We start from the raw sequence: 24,602 nt of genomic DNA, 5'->3' as shown, positions 1-24,602 counted from the left end.
TCGGCATCTGATCCATGGGGCAAGACTTAACAGCTGTGGGCTGCTGTGCTCAATAGGTCTGACGCTCTGCCAAATCTTTGCAGATCGTGTTCTTGCTAAAAAAAAATGTTAACTTCAACTTGCATGGTGTGATTTAATGCAAGCTTACTTCTGACAAATGAGCATAAGGAAGAGCCCCATCTCAGGGCTTGATATGGACTGCTTAGTTGTCAACGGACTCTGTAGTTTTTCTTTGTCTTCCACATGCTGCAGTGGTGAACCAGTCACTGACACAGCGAACCTTGAGGGCGGGAGGATTGGAGAAAGGCCAGAGGTGGTGTACCATGTACTTCACACACTTTCGCTGGGATTGCTTGCAATGATGATGGAAGGGTGAGTTTGTCTAGGTTTGTTTTCCCTGGAAGTGGCAAGGAATTACTCTTAACTTGCTTTCATTTCTTTCTGGGTGTGGATGGATATATGTGCTTGGATCAAAATGTGCTTCAGTTGCAGAATCAGATTTTAACTGCAGAATAGGGCTATCTGCACCCTAGGAAATAGAGGCAAGAAGACCCCTCGGGCAGCCTCACATTGCATGACTGAATAGGATTCTTATGGGTCTGCAAGGACCATTATGTACTCCTGCACCCTCTGGAAGTACCATTCTATGAAAGCAGCTTCAAATGCCTATTTTGGATGCCTCAAACAGGCTTAGAAATGGGTTTGAGTCTAAAGAAAGCCCACATAGAAGTAGTTTGCTGGAGGATGCAGAGAAATTGCTGTAGGTTTCTTTGCAGTCTTCAATGGTGTCTTTTTGAGTTCTAGATGTTTACAAAGCTTTTCGCGAAGGCACTCAGAGATGGTAGTGGGATTGGATGCTGTACAATGTATCTAGGAACTCACCTCTTTATGGATTTGCGTGTTCGTTTTCTAGAATGAAGTACGTGTGGACTCCCTATGTTTGCATGATTGCTGCGTTTGGCGTCTGCTCTCCGGAGCTCTGGATGACTCTATTCAAGTGGCTCCGACTGAAGGCTGTGCACCCTATTTTGCTGGTGAGTTCCTAGTTCTAGTTAATTGTATCCATGGAGGAGCTGTGTGCATGCCATCTCCACCCGCAACCTTTCCCCCACTGCAAGGGGGAGAAAGCCTGAAGGGGAATGATAAGCATGTGCAGCTGAATCTGCTTTCAGTCATCCCCAATGATCAGGAACCCTGCGCACTGGATACAGTGCCTGTTCTATGACAACTATCTCTGGTCCTGGCATAATGTAAGTATAGGATTGCTTTGTTAAGCTGATTAACCGACAGTACAGTAGTACCTCGGTTTACGAACTTAATTCGTTCCGGAAGTCTGTTCTTACACCAAAGTATTCTTAAACCGAGGTGCACTTTCCCTACTGAGGCCTCCTGCTGCTGGTGCCCTTCTACAGTTCATCTTCCCAGGCAAAGTTCGGTAACCAGAACACCTACTTCTGGTTTTGCGGAGTTCGTTTACCAAATAGTTCATTAACAGGGCTGTTCATAGACTGAGGTACCACTGTATTATTTAGAACTTTTCAGTGCAATCCTGTACACGCCTACTCAAGGTACTGTATTTTTCGCCCTATAGGGCGCACCTAGTTTTTTGGGGGGGAAATAAAAGGAAAAGATTATTTCCCCCCCAGGCGCGGGGTTGGGGAAGCCTGAGCTTCCCCCGACCCCAGCCCCCAAACAGGCAGCTCTCTGCAAGCCGTGGGAGCCCAGCGCTGGCTCCCACTGCTTGCGGAGAGGTCCGCGAAGCCTGGACGCGCTGAGCTCAGCGCGCGCAGGCTTCAGCATGCAGGCAACTCTCCGCAAGCAGCGGGAGCCCAGCGCTGGGCTCCCGCTGTTTGCGGAGAAGTGCGCGAAGCCTGCATTCGCCCCATAGGACGCACACACATTTCCCCTTCATTTTTGGAGGGGAAAAAGTGCGTCCTATAGGGCGAAAAATACGGTAAGTCCCATTGAATCCAATGGGACTTCCCTCCATGCAAATGTGTGTATATTACTGCAGTCCCAATGAGTGAACTGTAGTGATAAGAAGGTATCTGTGCTTGCATAGTTGAGCGCTTAAAAGAGCAAATCTTTTATGGTGTGTCTGATTGATATTTCAGGCTCTTATCCTGAGTATGGCAGTTCCAGCTATCATAGGCTTCAGCTTGTGGAAAGAGGTAAGATAATACGACGCTCCCATTATTACTAACAGCAGTCAGCATTATCCAGTTGGAGTATTGGTTGAAGGGGACTTGACAAGGGTGAGCAGGTAGTTCATTTTCATGCTCCAAATTCTCCATATATTGCTGTGTTTTGAGATAGGCTTTTCCAACATATCTCCTTGGCCAGAAATTAACAGCTAAAATGGCAGCAGCAAAAGTGTATGGCCACTAGATAGCACTGTGAGTCTCAAATGCAGGCCTGGTTGTTTTTCTAAAGTAAATAAATAGAAATGAAAATGAATCTAGCCCAGTGATGAGGAACTCTTAAGAAAAACGAACGCTTTATATTAACAAAACATTTTATTAATAAATTGCAGATAATTTTGTTGGGAGTATTTGAGTCAAAGGGATTCCTTTTTTCTTTTACTAACGCATTATGAAGAATAAAATGGATTCTGTCCACTCTGATGGAAGCTAGCCTAATAGTGTAGCAAAGGGCTCTTGAGCATTGATGCTGCTGCGATTTGATAGTAAAGCTAGAAAGGTGGTTTTTAGTTTGCTCCCCTGCATTATTTAAAGTTCTGTAATTTGTTTTCCCACAGTTCATAGCCTTGGTGCTTCCTTTTAGTTTTTTCCTAGGATAATGGCAGAACTTTCAGAACTGCAGGAGTTTTATGACCCTGACACAGTCGGACTCATGACCTGGATCAAGTAAGCCATCCCGTTTTCCGTACTTTTTGGTGTTCCTCCTTAGCACAGGATATTTTTTGTAACCTAAGCTGCAGCCAGTGCAGCAGTTGTTTCCCTCGCACATGCTTCTAGCCAAGCTCCATGTGGCCTTGCCACTCAGCTTTTTGGGTTTGCACTCGGGACTGTTGCCCGGTTGAAGAAACCTTGGTGAATTGAATGTGTGTGTTTTAACTCACAGGACCCCGTTCTTGTCGATTCCTCTATTGCGCAGCCTGGAGTGGTGTGATGTGTTGAAGCACCATCTGTCTTTTGCCTCAGACAGCTAAATGTCTTAGACTGGCCTTGCCTTCACTGCTGCATTTTGCACCAGCTGAAGTGTCCAAATACTTTTCAGAGGCAGCTACACACAGAGTGCCTTATCATACTCCAATCCTCATGGAACTAAAGGGACTGTGGCCCAATACACCCTCTCTAGGAACACTGCAGTCTTAATCTGTGCAAGAGCACCCCTGGCCGTGGCTGCTATGTGGAAGCACAGCCAGGTCCCAGGAGCATTTTCAGGCTGTACTATATAATTTTATAGAATTACATAAGTGAGGACATGGTTTTTCTCCCCCCCCCCCAGAAGACAGGCTCCTATCGCTGCTGTGTTTGCCGGCAGTCCGCAGCTGATGGGCACGATCAAGTTGTGCACTGGCTGGATGGTGACCAATCTGCCCCTGTATAATGAGGAGGACCTGCAAAAGAGGAATGAGAATGTGAGTCATCTTTGCTTTGTACTGTTTTTAAAGGGCGTTTCATGTTTTGTAGTGTACTTCAAAATCTTTAGCTGGGGATAATGTTGCTGTTATTCCCATTCCACGGGCAGGAAATGGAAGCTGAAACTTGCTCATGTATTTTGAAATGCAAGCTTAGAAAGTTAAGTTCACTGAAATCAACAGAAATTTAAACTCCACACTGTATTATTGTTGCTGAGGATTCTTCCAAGTGGAAATAAAAACCATTTAACTCAATGGGGTCTGGCGTAAGTCTGTGTAGGATTCAGGAGTAAAACTCACTGATTTTTACCATGTGCCTAATTTACACTCGATTGCACCCTTTGTTTGCTGGTCTTAGTGGCTCTGACCCAAATATCTCTGTGGAGTTCAGTCTATATTTTTTTGCCTCTAGTTCCAATGCAGAAGTTGATCAGCCGTTTCACCCCTATAGGGAAGGATTCTTGAGGGTGACTGCTTTTGTTCGACACATGATGAAAAGTCGTTTAAAATTCTTGCATTAGAATTGTATTCCCCCCCCCCCAATAATTAATGAATAAGGTTTTTAAATTTTGATTGCACATTTGAATCCTACAGATTTTTCAGATCTATTCCAAAAGATCAGCTGAAGATATTTACAAGATACTCACGTCATACAAAGCCACCTATCTGGTTATAGAGGATTCCATTTGCAATGAGGTGGGGCCTGTGAGGGGATGCCGGGTCAAAGACTTACTGGATATTGCCAACGGCCATGTAAGTAGCACCTCGAGCTTCTGTCAAAATTCTTTTTCAAGTTTCCTTTTAGAAGGCATAAAGTTTCCTGGAGGGCTTTGTACTACCTTCAGTTTAAGCCATGGGTAGGCAAACTAAGGCCTGGGGGCCGGATCTGGCCCAATCGCTTTCTAAATCCGGCCCACGGACGCTCCGGAAATCAGCGTGTTTTTACATAAGTAGAATGTGCCCTTTTATTTAAAATGCATCTCTGGGTTATTTGTGGGGCATAGGAATTCGTTCATTTTCCCCCAAAAAATATAGTCTGGCCTCCCACAAGGTCTGAGGGACAGTGGAGCGGCCCCCTGCTGAAAAAGTTTGCTGACAGCGTTTGCTTGCTTGTTAGAAGGAAGTCCCACTGTATTCAGTACTACTCACTTACAAATGTGTCTATAGGATTTCAGCCTGTTTCTTCACTTACACAAGTGCCTAATTTCCATAGGGTTAACTCTGTTAGTCTCTTGCAGCAAAAACACGAGCGAAAGACTAACCAGTTTGTAACAGAAAAGATTTCATGAACTGCTGTCCACTTCATCAGACGCGTTAAGTGTTAGGAAAATGAAACGTCAGAGGGAGACTGCAATGTGAAATTGCAGAATTAAAATTCATTCGGTGCTATTACTTGGGGACTAAATTGGCACAATGGATTTATGTCACACTTTGTGGGTTAATTGGATTACCCATGCCAGAGTGTCTGTTATCTTCAACGCAACTACTTTTCTTTTAACGGCCACTGTTAAGAATGTAATTATAACAAACTGTACTTTTATGTATTTCATTTCTTTCTGATTTCACTCATTACACCCTCAAACCATGTTTATATACCTAGAGTTTCCTGCCACAATATGTGTTGCTGGCCACTGGTGTAGGTGGCTTTAGAAGGGAATTAGACAAATTCAGGGAAGATGGGTTTATCAACATCTAATAGCCACAGGGATGTGGTTCAACAAAGCAGAGCTATTGGCTTCATGTCCTACTTAAAGGCTTACCAGAAGTCTGATGGATCTTTGGTCTGATCTGTCATAACTCTTTTTCTATAGGTATGGAGTAGCTATTTGACCAACACAACAGCATTCACTGAGTACAAGGGCCTCAAAGGCAATGGTCAAGCACCACCTTGACTGGGCCGTTGTGGTTCTTTTTTTTTCTTTTTTTTATTTAAAGTTTTTTATTTATACAACAAGAAAAAAAAACACCACAAATACCAAATTATACACAAATTACAAAAATAACCATAGACACATAATATTCTTAGCAAACAATAAAACATCTATTGGTCTTAACACTAAAGACCCAACCTCCCGTCTATTCCATACTTCAAATTCATATTAGTTATTGCCAATACACATTTTTTTCATAATTAAACTTATTCTCATTAAATCTAATTTCTTATATCTGCCTTACAACTATTACTGAAGTTCCTCGAATGCTGCAACAGAATTTAAACTACTATATTTATTTTTCAGATATTCTTTAAAAACTTCCCATTTAGAAACAAATTCCTGTTTTGATTTATTTATTTTTTCTGATAAACCATCTAATTCAGCATATTCTGTCAGCTTTTGGATCCAATCTTGAATAGAGGGGATTTGACTGGGCCGTTGTGGTTCAATGTAACTCAATAATTTGTGAGGAAGTGGTGTGTACAAACTTCTATTTCTGTTTTGGACATCTTTTCTTCTGTCTTTCATGCTTTATCAATTAGATACCGATTATGTCTCCAAAGCCACACACATGGATCCAATCTCATGCCGATCAAGTCAAATCTTTTTTTTATAGGTTAGACTGAGTCAGAGGTGTTTTTTAAATGCACACTCTTTTTGTTCATTTCTTCCTTATCCAGATTAATGATAAAATATATTTCACTTGTTGCTACTGCAGGACTGGGTAACTTCATTCAGTGCTAATAATCACTTCAGGCAGAATATGGTTATTTGAATATTATTCATCATAGAATAATTGAGTTGGAAGGGTCATCTAGTCCAATCCCCCTACAATGCAGGAATCTCAACTAGGTCATACATGACACAGGTAGCTTGCATTGAATTTTCTCATATGGGATAATATATTCCATGCTGTTAATGAGTGGCTCCTACATTCTACAATATACTTTTAGAAAGAATTGTTGCTCTACAAATGAAATGTTCCTCTCTCTCTTTCTCCAGCACAGCTAGACTAGTTGTTGTTTCAGATCGCGAAATTAAAAATCAGTTAATGTCAGTCCTTTGTGTGCATTGAATTAAAATACACATTTTTCTTGTTTCTCCCCAGGTGTATTATGAAGAAAATGACAGCTATGGCTACTCTAAATATGGACGGTTTTGTCAGGAGATCAAAATGAACTATTCTCCGTATGTGAACTACTTCACTCGAGTATACTGGAACAGATCCTATTACGTATACAAAATCAACACTGTGATATCCTTCCAGTCCTGAGATGCCATTTTGAAGACTGACTTGAGTTGGCAAAATTCCTAAATGGGAAGAGGTCATTTATGAACATACTTTTTTATATCCCATATACAGTATAAACACACACACATCCTTGAGAACATGCAAAACGGTACCTGACTGGAATACTGCAGACAGACTACAGAACAGTGAAAGAGAGAGATGCTGCAAGGCCATGCGAGTAGAATATGGGCTGTCTTCCATATTTTAAAATACCTCTTCCCAGCTTTTCCAGTTTTAACCTTATTTTAATGTGCATTGATTTTCTTTTTTTCATTGTTTATAGCAACTGCTGCCTTTAAGTAGTTTTATTTACATGGTTAAATATAAAAAAAGGAACGTGTAAACCTTCTGGGCATGATCCTGAAGCTATGCATATTTATCTGGGGTTGTGGGAGGATATTCAGTCCTTTTTGGAGCTACAGGTTCCCACCATATTTTTTTAATGAATGGAAGTGGAGCAGGAGGGTTTGGAGATTGCTGGAAATTATTCGGGTTGGGTGGGGTATGAGTTGTATACAGGGTAGTGCTTGGCTGAGATTGATTCTTGTTAATCATGGTTGCTAGCTATGATCTGCTTTCTGGCAGATCTGTCATTGATCTTCAATGGGGCACAATTTTACCCAACGTTTGTTGAAAGACTGTATCCTAAGAAGGTAGCACACAGTGGATTACATGTCTTTAAAAAAGAAATCAGTGTCCCATTTTCTTTGAAATGTGTAGATGTGTTTTAGGAATATACATCCAATATTATGATGGAGACCTTCTAATTGTTTCAAATATACAATTTAGTCCCTAAACAGGAAAGGGCTTGGAGAGGTTTGACTTAACCATTTTGCAGATTTCAGCCACTTTGCAGAACTGTGTGTCTGCTTAAATATGATGGATGGGGTTAATCACTTTGATCTGGTTTTATAGCCTTGTTAAAAGTTATTTCTCGAATTGGATTTTAAAAACCACACACTGAAGAAGAAGCTGATAACAGCAGGTTGTATTTTGGGTTGTTTTAAAAAATTTAAATATTGTTGTGGGACCTTAGCAATTTCTCTCCACGTATTTTATGCTGTTGTTCTTGGTAATTTTCTTTCCTTTTCTGTGTGTATGTGTCCCCCCATCCCTCTGAGTTTGATATTTATGGTCTTTCAAAAACAACAATCCTGAAGAGTTTTGTTTTTTTAAAGTGTAAGCTGTGAGAGCATTCCTTCTGTGCTTCACGGAAAGCCTTCTATCCACTGACTAGAACTGAAATTCCAGATGTTGGCATTTTCATTCAAGGTACACAAACATGAGAATAACCAGGCAAAGCAGATTTAGTATGTGTATATTTTATTACACACATTATGTGTGGTACTCATTGCTGCCTATTTTATGCAGGTCAAACATTTTTTGAAGAGGAATTCATTATGAAGAACTCCAGCTCATAGAACTTAAAATCATATTGGTGTTATGATTTCTGAGAGGGTATATATTGTACTGCTGAGCGATTGGATATAAAATGCCTTATGACAGTAGCCTTGAGATGCATTCACTTCGACAATGTCTGTATCCGTGAGGTTTTGTTTTAATGCCGCAGTCATTCTCTGTGTTCCTTTACAAATGCAATTATGCCTCTGCATTGAAAAAAAATTCTGATGCTGCAATAAATTGCATCAGATGCACTTACCTTAAATTTACTGCAAGGGAATTTATGTTTCAATACTGTTTTGTACTGACTGAAGGGCTGCCCGTTTTGACATGTTTCCGGCATCAAATACTCCACCTCCCTTCACCAAGCACTGCTGTGGTGTAATCACCTTTGATTTCTATGAGGCTTCCATGGAAATAGATGCAGGTCATGCAGTAACATCAATATGTCTGGCCAGCTCTAATACAATATCATTAATGGAGGTAAACCAGGAACCTCTATGGTAGTCTCTAATGTTCATGAATTCCACTCCTAACTATTGCACTTCTGCGCTGGCTGAATTACTTCAGCCCTAACAGTCTTGCTCAAAATGCAGTTATATCTCCGCTTCTGAAATGGGCTCCTTTGGAGTATTTACTCCAGTGCTGAGTAACTTTAAGCTTGTCCACATAGTTGAAGATGAGCTTGTTTTCCAGCCTGAAATTTTGTTTTATATGTTGTTTTGAGCATACAGCGCATAAGCCCTTACCCCTGATTTTTAAGTAGTGATGTTGCTTACCCGTTCCCACTCCTCATGCTTGAAGAGAAATGAAATCCGATAGCTCTCAAGCCAGAAACTTATTACAGCAACAAGGGGTGGAAAGTGCCGCTTTGCTAATAGAGATGGAGGTACTCCACCTGGAAGTCCCCTGCATGCCTGTAGAGAAGAGGGAAACAGGACATGGTGGGAACAAGCAGGTATTCCTCCCCACAGTAGCCAATGGGAAGGTAGAAGAAAAAAACTACCCCTTGCCCTGCCCTAGGCAAAATCTTGGGACAATGGATGAGGACAGCTGCTATTCTCCCTGTCGCAAATGTGCAGTAGGATTGCTCTGTTTTGTAAGCTTTCTCTGTGAGTTGTGGGACCTTTGGAAATCAGATTTGCAGCTGTGGGAGGAGGAGGCTCTCATGGCCTCTGGTTAGATAAAACCATCACAAACCATGATAGTGTTTTTTTTCCCTATAGAGAAAAAAGTAGCAAAAAAATTAAAACTGCAAATCTAATGTTGGTTATTGGGCTAGCTGTTGAATAGCCAGAAGTGGGAGGTAGATGAGGTCTTGATTTTTATTTTTATTAGTTGTGCAAAATGCAGCATTTTCCTAACATTCCCTGAGGACTTTGAAGGCAGTATTTGGAAAGTTTGTAAGCATCACTCTAATTAAGTGCTTTTCGGGCATAACCTGTTATGGTTCTAATGGATGGAGAAATAACTAGTCCTTTAAAAAAAACAAAGCATTCAAACCTCTTGCTGTCAATGTTGCAGTCCAGTTGGAACATGTGCCTTGTAAACCTTTTTTTATTAAAGAAACAAACTCTAACCTCTGCATATTTTGTTGATTCTTTTTATCTCTAAAATCCACAGTTGAATTTCAGTAGGAACAAATGTCAGGTTCTACACTTAAGCAGGAAGAACTAGCTGCACAAATATAAGATGGGGGACACCTGGATTGCCAGTAATATACGTGAAAATGATCTAGGCGTTTTAGTAGACCACAAGCTTAACGTAATTGTGATGAAGCAGCGGAAAAAGCTGCTGCTATTCTAGACTGCATCAACTGAAGTATAGTGTCCTAATCAAGGGAAGTAATAGTACCACTCTATTCTGCCTTGGTCAGACCACACCTGGAGTACTGTGTCCAGTTCTGGGCACCACAATTTAAGAAGGATATTGACAAGCTAGAATGTGTGCAGAGGAGGGCAACCAAGATGATTAAGGGTCTGGAAACCAAGCCTTGGAGGGAATAGTTGAGGGAACTGGGTATGCTTAGCCTGGAAAAGAGGATACTGAGAGAAGATATGATAGCCATCTTCAAGTATCTAAAGGGCTGTCACATGGAGGAAGCATGTTTTCTCCTGCTCCAGAGGGTAGGACTGGAAACAAGAAAAGAGATTCCCACTAAACACCAGGAAGAACTTTCTGGCAATAAGAGCTGTTTGACAGTGGAATGGACTCCCATGAAAGGTGACTGACTCTCCTTCCAGGAAGGTACATAGTCCGGGCCCTATGGAGCAGTTGCTGCAACCTGAGCCATAACCTGAGACTTCTGCACTGAAGGCGCTGCTGCGCTTTTCGCTTCAAGCCCCTCTTGGTTCTAGGAGACAGCGGGGCGGGGGAAGGTGGCCTACGGACCCGTCTCTTGGCTGAACTTTCTCCTCTTCTGCGGCATCTGGCGCGCCTTCCCGTGTCTCAAGTCTGCCCTGACTTTTCCTCCTGCCTTGCGGGCGGCACCACACCCCAAAAACCACTGGTCATCGCTTCTGCGAGAGTGATCTTACGCACAGAATCTGCAAACACGTATAGGTTTGGAGAAAGCGCGGGCCGTTTTTTCACACCATCGACCCACACGGTACAAGTTTCTAGGCAAACGCACTCCGCCTCCGCTCATCCGATTGGCGGCTCTTGCGCGGAGGGCGGAGCGCCCGTCCCGTCCATCCCTCCACGTGGAGTCGGCGGTGCTGCGCCCGCAGTCTCGGGCTGCTGGAGAACTTGCCCCGTCTCCGGGAATCGCTCGGCGCCGCACCGAGGGGGAGAATGAGGGACTCGCCGGCCGGGGCCCGCCACTGGCTCCTCTTCCTCTGGCTCGCGGCCGGCTCGGGCGGCTCCCCGTGCCGCTGGCCCGCCTCGCCGCGCGCCCTCTGCTTCTATGGGCAGGTGCCCGAGAACAGCCCTCCGGGGACGCGGGTGCAAGGGCTGCGGGTGCCGCTGCGGAGGCTGCTGCTGCGAGCGCCGACGCCGGGAGCCGCCTGGGCCCTGGAGGGCGACGGCGCCTCGCACTTCGCCCTGCAGCTGCTCCCGCCCGGGGCTCCCCGTCGGCGGCCGGCGCTGCTGCTGCTTTTGCGCACGGCCGAGCGCTTGGACCGGGAGGCGCGTCCGCGCTACAGCCTGTCGCTGACGGGCCCCTCGAGGGCGGCGCTGCTGCTCCGGCTGCGGGTGCTGGACCGCAACGACCACCGGCCTCGCTTCCCGCCGGGCCCCGCGCCGCCCCTCGAGGTGGACGAGCTGGCGCCGCTGGGCTCCGAGGTGGCGCGCCTGCGCGCCCTGGACGCCGACGAAGGCGCCAACGCGCGCCTCACCTACCGCTCGTGGCCCGGCGCCTCCGAGCCGGGCCGCCGCCTCTTCGTGGTGCCGCGCAGCGGGCAGGTGCTCACCGTGGGCTCCCTGCTCGGCCTGCGCCGCCTCAGCCTCTGGGTCTCGGCCCAGGACCACGGGCTGCCCCGGCCCTTGCGCAGCCCCGCCAGGCGCCTGGAGCTGGCCGTCAGGAAGAGGACGACGACGACGACGACGACGAGCGCCGTCCAAGGCGCTGCTCCGTCGCCGCGCAAGGCTCGCGCCCTGGCCGCCGCCTCCTCCAGCCCCAGCTACAAAGTCCGCGTCCCCGTCGGGGCGCCTGCGGGGGAGCTCATCTTCACCGTCCCGGACACCCGCTACCAGGAGGCGGGCGGCAGCTGGTTCGAGATGGTCTCTCTGGCCGCGGCGGGGGCTTTCCCAGTGGAGCTGGACAGGGGCTCCGGCCGACTGTCCCTCGTCCGGCAGCTGGAGAGGGGAGGCCGGACGGAGGTGGTGGTCAAGGTGCATCGGATAGACGGGCAAGGTGAGGCTGCCTCACAGGTGGGAAGCCTGCTAAGTCGTGGGGGTCTCTGAGCAGGTGCGGAGCAGATGCGGTGACATTTTAGGGGTTTTAATAAAAACAACAGGTATAAGCCAGTCCTTTACTCAAAGTATATCTTTTGGGGTTGTCGACACAGAAATTTAAGGTAAAAGTCACAGCGATGCAATAAGATTGAGAATAATAAAACCATCTAACTATCTAAATGCAGCATATTCTAAAATGCTTGCGCTTGATGCTGAACGGAACACAGTGTTAGGTGCCAGGTGTGGGTTGTGTGGTAAATTGTCCCATGTGGTCAGAGAACTGCTTTGCCACTAAGGCTGTTCTAGTTGCATAAGCAGCCCAAATGATTTCGTGGGATAGCAATGTTTTTGTGGTGCTGTGGGAGCAACACTGAAGCAGCAGGTAGACTGAAAGATTGGTGGCTGCATTCATGTGATTATTTCAAAAGAGATGCTGGAGTTCACGGACTCATTCCCTTTTTAATTATTTTGATTTAAAGCATATATTGACTTGTGTGGGAGACTGCATACCTTAGAAATCCATCAAGCCTGTAAAGAAACCTACTGAGCAGAAATTCTGCCTCCTAATTCTTCAGACTTGTGATACAGCTACTCTCCATAGATGAGTCTTGTCTCATGCTTCAAACTACACATCATGCTCAAGTGTTCGTAATTTTGCTCAGCCTTTTTCTCAAATGAAAATGGTCGCAGGTCTGGTGGATTCACTCTTTCTCCTTGGGCCATTTCTCCTGATGGGAAAAGTACACAATCCTTTCATGTTTTCCCTTTGGAGAGAAGAAAGACATGGGAGAGCAATATCTGATTAGAAAAATGGTTTGAGAGGCTCTTCCACCTCCTCCCTCATTTCTTTGTTTGAGATTGCAGCCTTCAGAGGCGGCTTCTTATTTTAAAAGAAAAGAGTCAAGACAGGTAAACACGATGTCACGCTGTTTGATCCCAGGTGGCAGACGTTTTGATTTTTCTTCAACTTTGTATTTTATAGTTTAGCTGTGTGAGTTCATCATTTGTAAAGATTTCAACAGTTTGAAGCAGAATATTGAGTTATGGTGCAAACATTCACAAGCAAACAAGACATGCTGAAGCACATTTCAAGCTGTACATCCCATTATCCTTGGCAAACAGTGTGTGGACTGAGGGATCCTTCCTAACCAGTGTGAAAATGGTTGCTTGTTTGCACAAAACGACAGTTATTTCAAATATGCAGTTTGCTTTTGAATAAATGCAGCTTCCTTTCTAAAGAGAGAGGTCATTAAACAGGTGCAGCCGCAATATCTGAAAGTGCAATATTGATATTCATTGCTTACATTGCTTGACTGCACCCCCCACCCCCGTAAAAGCACAGTGATTCAGCCTCTTGAGAATATTGTTTCTTTTTTTTCGGGGGGGCAAATTAAGTTTCTAGTCTTCAAGACTTCTAAGATGGAACTGACTGTAGTGGAGCAAGTCCCTTTATTATGACTAACCGAAATGTCACAAAAAGCGCACAAGCTCTTTGAGTCCAGCAAAACTCTTTATCATGCTGGATGTTAAGCAAAGTGGGAAGGACGGGGAGCGGTGATAAGAGAGCTGGTTTGATTTTGAAGCCATGGTGTCTGGATTTTCAGTAGTACACCTTCCTTCTCTAAGTAGAGGCAAGTGCCTACATCAGGGATAGCAAGTTTTCTGCCCTCCAGATGTTACTGAACTACAACTTGCCTGTTGACTGTGCTGGCTGGGGCGCCTGTGAGTTACTCTTGCTATCTACATGCAGGTGGTACTGTTAAAGGGTGTGTTATTGGCCATAGAGTTTGAACATATTTAGATACACTTTGTATATATGTTCTAAAGCTTCCTCCTTGTTTCCCATCCCTGGACTTCAGTGTAAGTTGAGGTTTCACACTCACAAGGGCTAACAACACATTTATTTATTTTTGGTCATATGAAGAAGCCAGTTGTGTTCTCAAGGTGCTAACACTGTGCCTGTTGCAGCAGAAATGGGTTGCCTGTAGCCCTCCAGATATGGCAGCTCCCAGCTGGCATGGTCAGTGGCTAGGGATAATGGGAGTTGTATCTGGAGGGCCACACTGAGCTGTGGAGCGTCTCCAAGTGGCTCGGTTTCCATCTCTCATGACTCTTTCCATTGACGTAATCTAGGCAAAGTGCAGGTTTGATGCAACAACATCTGGAGGCCTTTCCCATGCTTACTGTGTACATTTCTGTTTGCAAATGTCATGGATGAGGACATGGTAACAGAGGTCGGCTATTTCTCCATCTGGTCCAGTATTGTTCTCTCTGGCATCAGAGTCACAGGCAGATGCTCTTTCCCACCAGCTGCTACTTGATCTCAGGGGCTGAACCTTGGACCTTCTCCATTCAAAACAGCGACAGAGAACCTCTGGCCCTCCAGGTGTTCCTAGGTTCCAGTTCTTACTAGACCCAACCACCATGGCCAATGATCATAGATGATGGCAGTTGTGATCCAAGAGGGCAACAGGGTTCTCACTTCCTGGTGTAAACCACATGCTCTACTACATCCCTTTAATGTTTTAAATAGCTATTTTTAACTGTCCTTATGGATGATTTTACTGTTTGGTTCTTTTTGCAAACAGCTTTGAGTTCTTCTTCTTACAACCAAGTGGTGTCTAAATTTTATGAAATGTATAAATAATAAAATATTGAGCTGTGGTTCGCCCCCACGCCAGCCCCTCAGACGGTTTAGTCCCATCCACCACTGCATTAAAAGTCCAGACAAGGCTTTTTGTGCAGGCTTGATCTAGCTTATTAAGTTAAAAGCAGGCAAACCGATGAAGGGTATTGCTGTGTTAACTTGTGAAGCCGACTGCACAATCGGCTTGCTGCTCTTTTGCATTGTTGTTCTTTAAAAAGAGCTTATTATGATCTCTGCCGTGATCCTCTTTGCAAAGCTGTGTTCTGCTTCATCCTGTGCCCAATAACAATATCGACAAGACAAAACGCCTCGGGGTGGAAATAATTCCAGTGATCATGTAGGACAAGGTCATAGCCACACTTCCTTTAGAGCAACTGTTCAAAATTAAATTACATTTGGAAATCTTCAAAATAAAACATGCTGGAAAAATGTCGGTGTGGTTGCTTATAACTGTTAAGTTTTACAAATGCACTCGGAAGAGCTGGCAAAAACCAACCCATTGGTGGCTCTTGCGATGGTGCAATACTGTGGAATGCCAAGCTTGACCCAGATGTATTTCATTAGTGCATGGAGCAAACAGCCCTCTACCAACATCCATTATGTGGACTATAAAGATGAGGAAGGAAATGTAAAGAAAATTCTGTAATTTTTTTAGTGCCGTTCATTTGAGTAGGATTACACTTAAGCAGACAGTACAAAGTTGTCCCGTGTGGTTGTTACTTATTTATTAGACTTGTTGATCCCTTGCTACCCAGAGGTCTCCGAACGATTCACAGCACATTTAAAAACAAAATATAAATAAGCTATATAATGAAAATGGAATAAAGCAACTCCCATAATAACCACATGTTAAGGAAGTTATCTCTCAACTTCAATTTCCTACATATTAAAATGGGAATACACCCAGAATTGTTTAAGGATAAAGTTCAGGCAATGTTATTGCCCACCATGGATATTACGAAAAAGTAGGTTTGATGCTTTGCTGTCTCTGGTTTCGTTATTTTGTGTGCTATTCTCATTGTCTTTTAAGGTTTGTGTACATTGCTCTGTCATCTCAGAACACCCCCAGTCATGAATGGCCATAAGCTTTCTGTGCCTCCTTGTCTCTGGGAGTATAATTTAGTCTGTGGGGGTCCCAATTAGCAAAGGAAACAGGTAATTACAAAAGCCAATTTAATCTCCAAATTAGTCTAATTTTTTAAAGATAGGAAAATACAAAATCCATTAAATTCCCAGGACTGCTTCTTTGTACTGGTCATTATTGCTTTCCTTTTCTTCCAGTATAAATCCATCCTTTGTGTCCTTTCCCTTGATCTTGCTGAGGCTCTTGGTGTCTGCCCTACTTGAGAGACAAAGTGACCATAAGCTGCATATTGAACCCTGTAGCAGCTTTATGAAAGCGAAAAAAAGCACCTTTTGTGAGTGTTTGAGAGTAGTTCCAAGTGCTCCATCACCTTATTTATTAGCAAAATGGAAAGCCTAAAAGAGCAGGGTGTGAAAAAGGGAAAAAAGTTATATGTTCTGTATTTCTGAAGGGTGGCTGCTCATTGTCCTTTAACACTCTGTATAACAAATCAACTCATTTTATGTGTAACATTTATCATAGAGCCCATAACGGATGTTCTCTGAGTGTTAAAAGTGTGTATTCTCAAAAATGCACTTTTCAGATAGATCAAACACAGAGTTAAGTGCAATGAAAACCGATTTGAATTAAAATGGAACTAAATTAAAAATGGTCCACATTCTGCCAGAGGAATTTACCGTATTTTTTTGCACCATAACACTCACTTTTTTCCTCCTAAAAAGTAAGGGGAAATGTCTGTGCTTGTTATGGAGGGAATGCCTACGGGTGGCATGCCTACGGATTTTCCTCTTCTAAAAACTACGTGCGTGTAATGGTCGGGTGCGTGTTATGGAGCGAAAAATACGGTAATTTTCATCAATTCACCCAGAAGTTATAGGAACGACTTCAGAGATATTTTTGAACTATTTCAGTGAATTTGTTCCAAGTACTGGCAGTACCTGACATGATGAAGCAAATATATGTCTCTTCTTTAAGCAGCTTACGTTTATTATTGATTTGTATAGTCTTGGAATAAGTTGGTAGGACGAAGGTGTAGCAGCAGTGGTTTGCATTCAGTTTTCAACACTTATTTTGGGCTAAGTAAACTTGCCGAGAACAGGCCCATGTGGTTTAAGTAGGTAGTAATCCCCCCCCACCCCCACTCTTCGGTATCAGTTTGGCTTAAACATCCTGCTGATTTTGTGTCTTGCCAGATCACTTTCTTGTGGTGACAGATCAGTATTGACAAATAGCTTGGCTGTAACATCAAGCTGTTTATGTCAACGGAACAAAATGTTGTTTGGTCATATTGATTCAGCACTAGCTGAATGCTTTTGTATGTCTGATCTTTTTTGTGTGTGTCAGGCGGGGGCTTGGTTGAAAATCAGGAGCCAGGGAAGCACATTTCGTAGTCTGTAAAATGCTTGTCTGATGTAGCACCGATGTTAAGTATTTAGGTACTTCTGGATTTTTGGCTAATAGTATGTAACATTCTAAATGCAAGAAGGTAATTTGGTTGGCTTTTGTTCCATTTGAAAAGCATGTCTTGAGCACAAACCACAGGAATTGTTTCTTCACCAAAAGCCCCGTCAACACAATCAAAGTTGGCAGCATTTTGTAAGTAGCCAGCCAGTGTTAGAAACTCAGCTATATAAGCTAGGCTCCTTAAACCAGGGTTACAGTCACCAAAATGGAATGCCTAGTTGCCATTTTGGGGCCAGACAGGTTGAAAGTCATATTTTTCAATACGACTTTTTGGTTCCTGAAATTCATTCTGATCGTGCAGATAAAATATAATGGATAGAATTCTCCAGCCTGTGTTGGTAGTGCGTGAAAACAGTCAAGATCCAAGGCGTGGCACCTCCAGATGGTGGAGATGTCAGGTGCCATCCTGGTGCCTGGGCATCTTCACTTGGTCGCAAGTGGCCGATAGTCAGGTGCAAAGTGCACCTGGTGCCTGGCGAATTTTGAACGATGTAGCCAGCCACCAGTTAAGTATGGAAACCAAACTTGTGTGAATGCATCTGGAATTATTAAAAGCCATTGTCAAGCAAAGGTGGTTGTCTCTTTCTAAGTGGCTTTAGTTAATCAAGTCAACCTCAGTAAGGCCTCTTTTTAATCAAATAAGTTAAGTCTCTTAGCCTCAGTTTTCTTGTCAGTGCCGATAAAACAGTGCCCTTTGTTCAGTTACGGATATAAAGATGCAGTAGTTTCTCATTGGGGCACCATCCAGACCCAAACCTGCCTGGCATTAGCAAGATGGCCAACAGCTCCCATCATGTCTAATTGTTGGCCATGTTAGCCAAAAACCATTATCCATTGCAAGATGGTTTTGACGGTGAATTATATTTATTTATTTCATAAAATTTACGTACCACTTGATTGTAAAAACAAAGCAGAACACCCCAGATGGGTTTACAAAAAGGGGAGGGGTTTAAAGGAGGGCTGCAAGGCATTTGAGATGCTGAAAATGCTTCAGAAAACAATGGTGAAGCCCCAGTTCTTTGTGCTGAATCCATACCTACTCTTTGCTTGAGCAGAAGGTAAAACTAATCAAGGTCCAGATAGCGTTTTCTGTTGGTGTGCCCTATTCGCTGGCCAGGTTTTGGATTTCATTGGTTTCATAAAGCTGTACTGGATTTAGGACAGTGCAGGAGGTTTCCCCGAGCCGAGGGAGCACAAAATAATAAATGAATTATTGTGATAATAAGAAATAATTTGTCCTCACTCAGGGCACTATATTACCAAAGTCCTTCCCTGCAGAATGGCTCAAGTTCAAACATAAGCCAGTTTGCATCGATTGCTATAGCTTGTTGTCCTCTGGCTATTAAGTGACCTATTTGCAAATTAGTGGGTGAGCTCCGTGAGTGGTTTCTGAGAGCTTGTTTGTATGCTGTACTATTGGGCTTAATGCCTTGTGGGGGTTTTGCATTGCAGTGGGATTGTAAATCTGTCACTTATTAACTTTGGAAGGTGGTGGATTCTCCTTCATTGGAGGTTTTTAAGCAAAGTTTGGGTGGCCACCAGTCATGGGTGCTTTTAGTTGAGAGTCCTGCATTGGACTAGATGACCATCTGGTTCCCCTCCAGCTGTACAATTCTGGGAGCAACAGGGAGGTTGTTGTCAGGAGCTCAGCCTACACTTGAGTAGGACCCTAGCAGAGACACATGCCCAACTGGCATGTTCTCTCCCTCCTGCTCGATCGTTCGGGAGCTTCATAAGCTTTCTTCAGCCCAAACATCACAGCGACCAATGCTAACAGACACCGGCACACTGGGATCCGCAGAGTCTTCGCAACTTGCGTGACAGACCTCAGCAACTCAGCATTTTGGCTAATCTACTTTATTTACATATAAACACGCACGGAGCACTGTAACATGGCTCCCTCTCTCTCTCTAGCATCAGACAGCAAAGAGAAAAAGAACAAAGGACAGTAGTCCCACTTCATAGAACACAGTAACACAAACATCCTGTCTTTGTCACTTCCCACTCTGTGGAGTCAAAACATACACCATCATGCGAAAGACAAAAATCCCATGACTGCAGTCATGGAGCAGGAATTCTAACAGTTCTCCCCCCCCAAAAAAAAAAATCCCACCGTTGGTTTTGATATTCCTTGAAACAGTCTCTCTTCTGATGAAAATAAAAACGGAGTGGGGCTTTCAGGAAGGAGTATAGGTGGGGAAGAATTCAGCACTCACTCCCGGCCTACCCCGTTTCCTTACGAAATTCTTTTTCTTACACCTGCAATTTATAGTTATTCAGTAGCTACCTATCTTCTGTACATGCTAAGATGCCCACTGAAAAGCATGGGGTCCTTCTTAGCAGCCAAAGGAGTGCATTAAACCAAGACAAAGAATTTGTATCACACCATTTGTGTTAATTAGCTGTCCAATTAATTAGCCAAGATATTGGTGCTATATATGACCGTTCCTGACAAATGATTTTTTTCTGCTGTTACAGGTGTTAATACAACCAGCTTGGCAGTTAACCACTAATCTTCTGCTGTAAAAGGTTGAAGATGTGCCTGCTGAACTTAAGCTCTATTGCTGACAGCTCCCACCTTATCATGTTCTCCTGCCAGTAGGGCTAGGCGATACCTGGTTCTCAACATCACAATATATAACCAGCTAAATATATTGATACCACAGTATATATCTATGGTAGCGGAGGGCCTTGCTGGGCCTCCCTGCACCTCTCTGTGTAAGCTCCCAAATTCTTATTTACTTATTTTAACTTTTTCTGTATCCCTTGCAGACCATGACTGGTATTTGTGCCGTGTGGTGATTATAGCCGTTGAAGAGGAGCTCATCTCTTGGGAAATGTATCCATACCCCTATTTGGCACGTGTTGATCCTGACGCTCGAGCAGGCACATCAGTCTATCAACTTGTCGCCCATTACAGTGGTAATGAAAATTCTAGTGTTGGGATATCCTATGCTCTGATTGCAGGTAAATAGGTGCTGCTTTCTGTCTGAAATGAATTTTGCCTCTTTTTATTTTGAAACCCATTGATGCACTGACAGGATTCAAGCCCTAACCCACTAGGGTGCTTTGAATGTTTCAACTTTCCAATTCCAAAAATGAGTGGTGCTAAAAAGTTGTAATATGACTGGGGAAATTCAAAAGATAGTTTGGGTTAACTTAATATAATTTAGTTTGGCTTGGCAAGTAAAATGTGTGCAAAATTGCATAGAAATAATTAAAATGATTGCCAAGTACTTGCAGTTATATTAAATATTTATTTATTTATATTTTTCTTCTTATTTTATTTAGCATTACCTGACATTTTCAGTAGGTAAAATTAAAACTCATAGGTTTTCCAAAAGCAGCTTATGTGCTTCTTCATCAAATGCAGGTTTACCAAGCTAAATGTTGTCCAGTCACAAAAATAATAACAGATTTGAATTAATCACACTCAAAACCATATTTTAAAAACCCTTCATTGAAGAAATTTGCAAAAATTAAGTTTCACCACTTAAAATGACACACCCTACTGACCCACGGCTCCGGAGATTAAACTTCCCCAGCTAGTTTATTTTTGGCAGACTTAAAAAGCCTTTGTTACGTTGCGTTGATTATGCATATTTTAATTGAAAAGTGACTAAGGGATTGCATCTTTGCTGCCTCATTTTATGTCCCCACTTCAACAAACCCCACTGCAGCCGCAGCCAAACTACTTTCTGTGCTGAGTCCTAGATTAGTTTGAAGCGTCAGTGCTCTGCAAATGGTCTTTTCTCCCCCTACTGCTGTTGTTTTCCCCTATAATTCACTTTCCCTTCCTATAACCTTCATTCTTCTGTGCCATATGCTTGGTAGAAGCAGCAGAGCAGATAGCGTAATGTAGTCAAGTGAGGTAAATTGCTTAGGGACTTCCTTGATTTAATCACTAGTGCCAAACCGCTTTGCATAAATGGGATTTTTAATTGGCTCAGAGTGTACACAGAAATGTGTGCAGGCCCTGCTCTTTCCTGTGCCACTGGTGTGTGCAGGAGACAATGGCAGCTCATGTGTGCTACTAACTTTGGCCCAGGAATAGGAACAGAAATTCCTGTTCAGAATACTGATGATGGCAGCTCAAAGTCTTCCTTCCCAGGCATAATAAGTGGAGCACCGAGTTTGGTGGATATGCTAAGCCGGGGTCAGCAAACGTTTCCAGCAGGGGGCCGGTCTGGTGTCCCTCAGACCTTGTGGGGGGCCGGACTATATTTTTGGGGGGGGGAAATGCCCCACAATGCTCCACAAATAACCCAAAGATGCATTTTAAACAAAAGCACACATTCTACTCTTGTAAAAACACCAGGCAGGTCACACAAATAACCCAGAGATGCATTTTAAATAAAAGGACAAATTCTATTCATGTAAAAACATGCTGATTCCCAGACTGTCTGTGGGCCGGATTTAGAAGGCGATTGGGCCAGATCCGGCCCCTGAGCCTTAGTTTGCCTACCCATGTGCTAAGCTATACTGCTTGCTGGTTTAGATGTCACTCATCCATCAAAAGAACCTAATTCTGTCCACTGCAATGTGTAAGAGTCAGTGTTGGTGTTAAATAGTAATGGGAAAGAAATTTGTGTCACTGAGGAGCTTGGTGCTAGAAGGTAACAACACCTCTTTTCATAATTTTTTGTACTCCTTTCACTCAACAGGTGGTGAGGAACGATTTGATATAGATATGGACACAGGGGTCATATTGACAACTGGCTTGCCTTTAACTCTGAACCAGGAGTATGTGGTCACCGTGCTGGCCATTGATGAATATGGCAGCAAAAGCCCATACGCTTACATCTCTATCCTGGCTGGCTCCAGGCCTCCTCAGTTCACAAATATGTCCTACAGTGTGTTTGTTCCAGAAAATACTCCAGCAAGTGAAAAGTAAGTGGTGAATCCTGCTGTACTAAAAGACCGCGTTGTAGATACTTATGCACATTGTTGTTGTTGTTATTTAGTCGTTCAGTCGTGTCCGACTCTTCGTGACCCCATGGACCAGAGCACGCCAGGCACTCCTGTCTTCCACTGCCACCCGCAGTTTGGTCAGATTCATGTTTGTAGCTTCGAGAACACTGTCTAACCATCTCGTCCTCTGTTGTCCCCTTCTCCTTGTGCCCTCCATCTTTCCCAGCATCAGGGTCTTTTCCAGGGAGTCTTCTCTTCTCATGAGGTGGCCAAAGTATTGGAGCCTCAGCTTCACAATCTGTCCTTCCAGTGAGCACTCAGGGCTGATTTCCTTAAGAATGGATGCATTTGATCTTCTTGCAGTCCATGGGACTCTCAAGAGTTTCCTCCAGCACCATAATTCAAAAGCATCAATTCTTCGGCGATCAGCCTTCTTTATGGTCCAGCTCTCACTTCCATACATCACTACTGGGAAAACCATAGCTTTTACTATACGGACCTTTGTTGGCAAGGTGATGTCATCACCTTATGCACATTACTTAAACATGAAAAGCTTGCGTTGTAAAACCAAAATATATTTTCAACGTGTAGTTGGGTCTAGTTTGCTCTACTGGGGCGACCCTTGATGAGTGCTTTGAAGTTTTATCAGGTGAAAAATGTGGAAATCTGCTTCTTGATGTGAATGGGTCAATAGGAGCATGTTACAGCAATGCTCTCGTAGCTTCCTGTTGTTTTCTGAGCCCAGTTTGTGTCTGCAGAAACCTAATGGCCCCGTCAGACAGAACACCAGGCCATTAGCTATGCTTGAGCAAATCACCCTTTGCACAATCTGCATGGTGGTGCGCACAGCCCTGCAACTCCTGCTTTGCTCCTCCTTTGCTTGAAACAAACCACGCAGCAACTGGCTTAGCATTGATATCCCAACCACCTCCCCAATTGTGGTTTGTTTGGGAGAAACAGATCGCCGTTTGTTTGGTGAGGAACGAACCATAGGTGCTGGTAATTGCTAAGCCAGCTGCCTCCGTGGTTTGTTTTCCCACCCAACTAGGGGAAGAGCAAAGTGGGAGCACCTGGACTGACTGCAGCAGCCTAATTTGAAGTCTAATTTCAGGAGTTATTTTTAAATCCATGTATTGAAAGTGTAAAAATGAAATTTGCAAGGAGAAACTGGTAACTTGGCAAGGGATCCTGGTTCACCTCTTTCATCTCTTCTTCCTACCCAGGATTAACAAACTGTCTCTTGGTTAATCTTTCCTTTTCAGAGTGGCTGTTATTGAAGCAGTCTCCTTCCAGAGCCAGCCTCTCTCTTACACTCTGCTGATGAATCCCAGTGGCCTGTTCAGCATGGACCCAGAGACCGGCACGCTAAGCTTGACTCATACGGTGGACTACGAGAGCGAGCATCACCTCTACCATTTTTTAGTTAAAGCAATGGAAGCCGAGAATTTGCTCAGCAGCGTCACTGAGGTAGAGCCAGGGTTTTCCTTTCTGTACTTGGTTATCTGTTCATTTCAATATAGGGGGTTGCATGTTAAGATCATTACACAGAGCATATTGAAATACCAGTCCTCCAGTGCCAGCCTAAAAAGTTTGGGTATTGAATTAGAATGGCAACCCCAAATGGATTTTTTTAAAAAAGGCATTAGTGCTTGTGTAAGGGGGTTTCCCTTTCTCCACCCATGCATGCCCTATGGGTTACCCCAGGACGTGGGTGGTGCTGTGGTCTAAACCACTGAGCCTCTTGGGCTTGCCAATCAGAAGGTCGGTGGTTCTAATCCCCACGATGGAGTGAGCTCCTATTGCTCTGCCCCAGCTCCTGCTAACTTAGCAGTTCGAAAGCATGCCAGTGCAAGTAGATAAATAGGTACCACTGCAACGGGAAGGGAAATGGCGTTTCCGTGCGCTCTGGTTTCCATCACGGTGTCCCGTTGCACCAGAAGTGGTTTAGTCATGCTAGCAACATGACCTGGAAAGCTATCTGTGGACAAACGCCGGCTCCCTCAGCCTGAAAGCAAAACGAGTGCTGCAACCCCATAGTCGCCTTTGACTGGACGTAACCAACCAGGGGTCCTTTACCTTTCTGTTACACCCCATGCCATTCCTAAATCTGCTCTGAAGGGTTGAGAGAACCCCCTGGAACAGATTTAGGGAACTTGGAGAGAGGAGTGGGGGGCGATCCATCTAGTGCATGGATTTCTCCTTGTGCAGTGGAGCAGTCTGCTTAATGCTATGTTGAATAGCATGAACAACAACAATAATAAACAGAAACAAAAGGTGCCCATTTTTCAGTACATGGTTCCCAAAATCTGGATGCCTGGGGTGATGTGTTCATCAGTTCCTTATTGTTTGGTTTATGCGCTGCCTCATAATCT

The 24,602-nt window shown here is 44.0% G+C and overlaps 2 protein-coding genes across 15 annotated transcripts in view; both read left to right on the top strand.

Moving 5' to 3' along the window:
• DPY19L4 (dpy-19 like 4) overlaps positions 1 to 9,817 on the top strand; it is a 65,982-nt gene extending 56,165 nt beyond the window's left edge. For 4 of the 5 annotated variants that reach the window (XM_083451055.1, XM_083451056.1, XM_083451053.1 and 1 more), the window contains 7 exons: positions 253 to 372; positions 914 to 1,034; positions 2,115 to 2,171; positions 2,785 to 2,867; positions 3,472 to 3,604; positions 4,199 to 4,357; positions 6,647 to 9,817. In XM_083451055.1, coding sequence (XP_083307181.1) covers positions 253 to 372; positions 914 to 1,034; positions 2,115 to 2,171; positions 2,785 to 2,867; positions 3,472 to 3,604; positions 4,199 to 4,357; positions 6,647 to 6,811 — 838 coding nt within the window. In that variant the 3' untranslated portion in view covers positions 6,812 to 9,817. The remainder of the gene's footprint in view (positions 1 to 252; positions 373 to 913; positions 1,035 to 2,114; positions 2,172 to 2,784; positions 2,868 to 3,471; positions 3,605 to 4,198; positions 4,358 to 6,646) is intronic. The other variant, XR_014513884.1, reaches the window with a different exon arrangement.
• A 1,115-nt stretch (positions 9,818 to 10,932) lies between these two features.
• Positions 10,933 to 24,602, top strand: part of LOC310681788 (neural-cadherin-like) — a 50,831-nt gene continuing 37,161 nt past the window's right edge. For 7 of the 10 annotated variants that reach the window (XR_014513623.1, XR_014513624.1, XR_014513625.1 and 4 more), the window contains exons 1-4: positions 10,942 to 12,083; positions 20,092 to 20,286; positions 21,984 to 22,209; positions 23,493 to 23,697. Coding sequence is in view for 5 of the 10 variants with exons in the window: in XM_083449745.1 (XP_083305871.1) it covers positions 11,024 to 12,083; positions 20,092 to 20,286; positions 21,984 to 22,209; positions 23,493 to 23,697 (1,686 nt within the window). In the remaining 5 variants the exon portion in view is untranslated. Of the gene's footprint in view, positions 12,084 to 20,091; positions 20,287 to 21,983; positions 22,210 to 23,492; positions 23,698 to 24,602 lie in introns of all 10 variants that reach the window. The other 3 variants (XR_014513621.1, XR_014513622.1, XM_083449746.1) reach the window with 2 other exon arrangements.

Source organism: Podarcis tiliguerta, assembly GCF_965153285.1.
Source record: "Podarcis tiliguerta genome assembly, chromosome: 7".
NCBI lineage: Eukaryota > Metazoa > Chordata > Lepidosauria > Squamata > Lacertidae > Podarcis > Podarcis tiliguerta.
This window is presented reverse-complemented; position numbering and strand designations above follow the sequence as displayed.